Source organism: Lactuca sativa, chromosome 4 (genome assembly GCF_002870075.4).
Source record: "Lactuca sativa cultivar Salinas chromosome 4, Lsat_Salinas_v11, whole genome shotgun sequence".
Taxonomy (NCBI): domain Eukaryota; kingdom Viridiplantae; phylum Streptophyta; class Magnoliopsida; order Asterales; family Asteraceae; genus Lactuca; species Lactuca sativa.
The window spans coordinates 370527582-370534094 of NC_056626.2; the positions used below are offsets into that span (position 1 = coordinate 370527582).

A 6513-nucleotide genomic window follows, 5' to 3' on the forward strand; every position below is an offset into this window, starting at 1 on the left:
AAATAGTTATAGATACATTAAAATTAAATAAATAATAAATTGATATTCAGTTTTTTTTTTTTTTTTTTTGATTATTTGGTTCTTATTTTATAAACCATAACCAATCCGAAATCCAAAATAATAATTCGGTTTCATTGAAAATTAATCAAAAAATCCGAATATTCGAACCAAATAGTCCAATTGAACAATTTAGTTTTATCCAAATAATGAACAACTCTAACTACCACAATAAAAGGAGGAAGAATAAGCTGCCTTTATCTCCATCGTATGTTGACAAACACCGTCTTCCTTCACCAGTGCAATGTCCCACCTTCCCTACAAGGAAATCAACCAACTCTACTCAAGAAAACCCCATACGTTGCATTTAAACCACCACCGAGCCCCACCGGCAGGTTCATCACTATTGGTGGAACCCTAAGTCGTTCTTTCGATCTTTTTCTACTCTTGTCGGCGTCAAAGCATTCTCACCGTCGCAACAAGGCAGCAACATACCCTAGCATCCATTCCTTAGCAATTGGTAGCACGGCAACGGTAGTTTTGATTTTTTTTACCAATTATTATTGGGTGACTTGGAGTTCGACTTCTGTGTTGGGTTTTCCTCCAAACCGCAATTAACTGACACTCCTTTTTTGAAGCTTTATGCTTGCATCAATGAATTATTAGTTATTAATTTGGTGTTCTACAATAGTTTGGTTTGAGGTTATGTTGTTCGAGTGGTGTTTTTTTGATTGACAGATGATAAATATTGATGTGCTTGTTGTGTATTCAAGATATTAGTTTTAAATGTTGGGGATGTATTATAGATTTTGTAGAGTTCATATTTTTTAATAAATTTTGGATTGTTTAGTTTGTAGTGTGTAGTTGTAAAATATAGGATGTTTATGGATAGTTTTATACAAGAATATTTAGTCTCATTCTTGAAACGATGTTGAGTTGCTTGAATTTTGGATTGTTTTGTGTTGGAGCTTTACTTTTTTTGTAGCACAAAGAATATTATATTTTCTTTACTTTGGCTCTCTATGGTTTTGTTTTAAAATATATGAACATTTGATAGTGTAATTTCTCTCTCATATATGATTTTGTACCTTTTATTGTTTTAATATGAATATTTTGATTTGTATGAGGAATTGATGTTTTATTTTGTATGGGGATTTAAGAGATTGTTTGGCTTATCTTTTGAGAGGCCAAAAGTCTTTTTAGGAAAAGATAAAAGGTAAAAGATGTTTGGTAAATGCATTTTTAAAAACTATTTTTGGATTTTTGATATAAAAAAAATGAACTTTTTGGAAAAGTCAAGAAAATCTGATTTTTTGTAACTTTTTCTAAAAGGATTTTTGGCCTCTCAAAAGATAAGCCAAACACCCCCTAAAATCAACAACCACCACAACCAAAATGTGAGGATGTTAAAACAACTCCCTAGGTTGGATTCAACAAATTAAACTGCCCGCTTAAACAAAAAATTGCTAGGCTATTGAAAGAAAAAAAAAAAAGTTAAAACGATAAACAAAATGAATAAAAATTTCTTAATCAGCACATTTTTTCAAGGTGTTTGTTTTTTTATGAAATATTTAAAGAATGTATATGTTTTTATGTAACTTTTTCAAGGATGCAACAAATTTAAAGAATGGTTTTAGATTTCAATGGGATTGTTTTTGTTTTGATATAATTCTTCCAAGAATTTGTTTGTTTTTTTTAATGTATTTTCAATGGAATGAAAATGTATGCTTTCAAGAATGTAAATTTATTCCTTGAATCAAAACACATTCTGTCAAAAATATGTTTTATTTTTTCTAAAAGTTTATGCTAGAAAGTTTATTTTTATTGAAAAAAAAAACCAATTCTTAAAATCCAATTTTGATTTTTTCATTGCTAAAATAAGAATACACAAAATACCCATATTACCCTTTAGACGGATATAAAATTTTAATTCTTAAAAAAAGTTTAATAATAAATATAAATGTATTCTTTCAAAAATGTTTTAATTTTTAATTGATCCAATGGTTGAGTTACACTTTAGATGTCATTTATATTTGAACCTAATATATATATATATATATATATATATATATATATATATATATATATATATATATATATATATATATATATATATATATATATATATATATATATATATATATATATATATAAAAGCCACAAAAACTGTATCTAAAGAGTAAAGTCAAAACCCTTTTTCACACAAAAAAGGTCAAACTATAACTACTAGTGTAGGCGCTTAAAGAGAATCGACATTCCTTAAAAATCCATATGCCTAATGGATTTCTACAAAGAAAAGCCGTTAGTACCCTTGTTATATTTATATATAGAAATAAACAAATATAAGATCTTAATCAGAATCAGAGGAATAACCCTGATGAGGATCAAGTGTAACAACCAATTTCGAAAGATTTTCACCAATCTCTTCAACTTCCTCCCTTCCAAACCCCCAATTTCTAAGAACTTCCGCACCTATCGATCCTCTTTCAAGCCCAAACTTCCGAATGTTCCCCAATCTGTTCTCCAAAAACGGTAAAATAGCCGTACTAGAACGCAATCGGGCCGCCATAGGAATGGAATGGACATCAATCGATCCCCTCCTTGACATAGATTCCGATTCCGATACCGGGTTACTTAATATCTCCCCACGTCTACCAACACGGGTTCCGAAGATCGAAGGAAACGGTAACAGAATCGGAAGCGGACACCGCGATACCGATAAATGAGAGAATCTTGGCCTTGTGGTTGCCTTCTCGTATGCTGTTTCCATCGCTTCCTTCACTTCAGACAACGTGGCCTCATGCTCCTCTGTATTAATTAAATATAAAAAATATATAAAATTCATAGATTTATGACAAAGAAACAGAACCCTACAAAGACACTTGAACTGTGTTTGGTATGCATTGGACTGGGACTGAGATAGATATCAATAGGACAAAAATTGTAACTTTTTGTCTCGATACAAAAATATGGAGCAAGGTGGGACTGGGGACTAACTCTCAAAATCCCATTTGTGGAAAAGACGTAAATACCCTTCTCATCCTCTTTATCAAAAATAGCCCTAAAAAGTTTGTCAAGTCCCATCAAGTCCTGTGTAATAGACGCAGCCTACGGCTGCGTTTGTTACATGGGATAGGACTGGATAGGACTTGACAAGCTTTCGAGGGTTATTTTTGATGATGAGGATGAGGAGGGTATTTACGTCTTTTCCATAAATGGGATATCGAGAGGGGACTCCCCGGTCCCACCTTGTTCCATATTTTTGTACGAGACAAAAAGTTGCAATTTTTGTCCTATTAATATCTGTCCCAATCCCAGTCCAATGCACACCAAACACAGTGCAATCTGTACTGTCATGTCATGTCACCTAAAACAAAAGAAAACAAACATGTAATCATTACCAGATCCAAGGACTCCCTGCACTATAACCGATTCAATGGCTTGCAAGTCTTCCACATCATATGCAGTTTCAGGGGTCAAAGGTAGCAAATTTTCAAGCAAAGATTGTTTAAACACTCTACCTGAATTCATAAATCACCAATTTATAAACAATACACTCATGATAAACAATAATTCCACAAAAACATGTACAAAAACATACCAACTAATGATGGTGCTGGAATGCAAGCATCAAGGACAGCAACGTAATTTTGCCTCCCTTGCCCTGCTAACATTTGTATCCCTTCATATAAATCCATGGCCCCACATTCATACAATGATTCACCATTAGGACCAATTCTCTTCATCCGAAAAGGGAGAGAAACAGAATGAATCACAGATGCATAAACACCACTCGAATGATACAGCTTGTTGTCTTGTAGATTAAGAAATTGAGAAAACCTGCCTTTTTTTTAAACAACATTTTGTATGTAACTAGATAGGTTTTTCATAGAATTTTATAATAAACAAATAAAAAAAAGTACATTGCTTACTTTCGTTTAAAGATGGTAAACCAACAGGAATGATTAAGTTGCATAAAGATGAAAGTGCTGAAAACGACACAGCATCATGAAGATTACTATAAATGTTTTGTTTTCGGGTTTTAGGGTTTATAAAAGAACTAGGGCTTCGAACAGAGTAAAGTACAACAGGAACATTAGTGTAATCATCTGCAATATTCTCCAAAATCGAAGCACCAACACCAGAAAATCCTCCTGAATCATCAATGATAAACTGAATTCCCTGTTTTAAAGCTAAAAAGATTAATGCTTTTAAGTGAGAAATGAATTAATTGTGGAAATAAAGAAACATACTTGAACATGGTCACATTCTTCTATGAAGAAACGGAATCTTTCATTGATTTCATCTCCTTGTAGACCTTCGGATAAAGTATTTTTTCCAATTCCATAGTTGTTGAATTCTTGTGGGTTGACCCATGACCCGTTTAACTCGAATAAACTTTGTGGATGATAATGAACTTTTGAATAATCTGTCCAAAACTCGACACTTTCTTCAAGTGAATTAACCACATCTGTATCTTGAATCTCACTTTGAGAATCACCATTTGCATTAGCAACTTTTTCTTTCCCTTCATCATACAATCTTTGCAAGAATAAGTTCTTTTTATAGGGTTCAGATGCTTGAGTAGAAACATTTCCATTCCTGTAAAGTTATTATGTATAATTGTATATGATATGAGAAATAATAGTTTAATAAAGAAAGGTAGACAAAATTAAAGTCTCACCATGTAGTAATACTTGATGAAAGTGATGAACTTTGGTTGTATAATGTCCCATGTGAACTCATGGATCCAAGAGATCCTATAATATGTAAGTTAGAAATATACGATTATAAATCATAAACACAAGATTTAGATTGGTTTATTAATACTAAGATATTGATTTCTATTTGTTTTCAAATTTGGTGATTACCTTGAAAATCGACTGAAATTAAGCGAGGTGTGTATGTAGGGATGCCCTGTAGATTGTTAAATCATCAATGATATAACTCTAATATTTTATTTAAAGTATGACTATTTTGCCCTTGGTTTTACCTGTTGAGTCTCTCCAGTGCGATAGAGAACATCCATATCAAGGTTTTGATTCTTGAAGACCATGTCGGCTTGGGGGTCTTCAAATAATCCAAGCAATTCATCCTTCAAAAAGGGGAAACAACAGAATGAAATGAGAAGGTTTAGAAAATTTATTGATGAAATAAGTTATGTATAGTTAAACAGATCAATGACAACACATCAATGCATACTTTACCTGGAAGTTCCAAAAGTGAGAACCGATAAAATTAGCATAACTCCCAACTTGAAAAGTCACGAGCTCTTTCATACTTCTTCACCTGTCAACACACAATCATATCGAGTTTCAACAACACAGCAAAATGAGATCGTCATACATTTTATATTTTGTAAGATTCAACTCATAGCCACCAAAACTCCATTAATCCAAACGGGAAACGAACTTTGGTTTGAATTAACAGAGCAGCAGCTAAAGAGAGTCGCTAAATCAGCCATTAACAGACATAGCCTTGAAGGTTTTGAATCCAGTAACTGGAAAACCCCTTTGAGCTTAAATAACTTCAACTCGACAAAATGAGACCAGCATAAATTTTATTGTAATATGGATAGCCAGAGTAAATAAAAGGGATTACACGCACCAAAATCACAAATTACACCACGAAGGAATCATTGGCAAAGGAACTCCTTGTGTAGACTTCAAGAGCAGATTTCACAGCAATCAATTTCTAGGAAATCAGAGAAAAACGAACCTGGTGCTTCACGACGGTTCAGTGCCTTGTCGCTGCGGAAGCTTGTGGGTGTGCGAGGTCGACGATGAGAGAAGGTGGGAAGAGGTTGTCGGCGATGGGAGGAGGTAGTTTGGAAGTTCAAACAGAAGATTTTGACAGAATTGGAAAGAATGAAAGTGAAATTTCTGCAATCAACCAAAGAATGTATCGATTTAGGGTTGTTTAGAAGCAGAAAGTTGTGGCGGGAGCTGTGAATAGGAGCAATCTGGAAAATATGCGACAGTAAAAACCGGGTTTAGCGATGATTTGGGCTTTGCCAAATCGGGTAAGGCCGCTCGGGTTGATTCTACTTATGCACAAAATGACGAGGTTAAGATAATACTTAAAGAAAGGCCCAGACCGAACCGAATTAAAATGAAAAAAAAAAAAAAAAAAAAAAAAACGGTCTTAAAAAGACCGGCCTACTTGAAGATAAAAAAGGGGACCATTTCGAGACTCACCACAGAGTCACACTGTTTCGAAACCGACACAACACCGGTCTGAGACCGACCCGATATTGATCTCAAAAAAAGACCAGAAGCCAAAATTTATAAAATTACAAAAATGATCCATGTGGTTTGTTAATTTTTGTGGGTAAGGTCCAAAAAAAGTTTATTAGCAAAAAAATCCCTAATTGATGATTATGTTGTGGTTGTGGTCCCTACCTCGTTAAGTTTAACAACATAGCTATTAACATTTGGCAAATGACGGATTTACCCCTGGGACTATTTCTGCAGTTTTGTCTTTTTACCAAACTAGAAGGACCAATTATGCAATTTT

General features: G+C 33.5%; 1 protein-coding gene across 2 annotated transcripts; it reads right to left on the reverse strand.

Moving 5' to 3' along the window:
* Nucleotides 1-2170: 2170 nt before the first annotated feature.
* LOC111891466 (uncharacterized) lies at nucleotides 2171-6111 on the reverse strand. Of its 2 annotated transcripts, none has more exons than XM_023887526.3 (10): nucleotides 5605-6111; nucleotides 5205-5286; nucleotides 4991-5092; nucleotides 4869-4914; nucleotides 4682-4757; nucleotides 4251-4599; nucleotides 3930-4179; nucleotides 3599-3841; nucleotides 3399-3518; nucleotides 2171-2805 (listed from the first exon to the last, which is right to left on the reverse strand). In XM_023887526.3, the coding sequence occupies exons 2-10, from the start codon at nucleotides 5274-5276 to the stop codon at nucleotides 2348-2350; spliced, it is 1716 nt and encodes a 571-aa protein (XP_023743294.1). In that variant the 5' UTR covers nucleotides 5277-5286; nucleotides 5605-6111; the 3' UTR covers nucleotides 2171-2347. The 2 variants fall into 2 exon arrangements, with proteins under 2 accessions (XP_023743294.1, XP_023743293.1); XM_023887525.3 differs by having other exon boundaries at nucleotides 5716-6110.
* Between the last annotated feature and the right edge of the window lie 402 nt (nucleotides 6112-6513).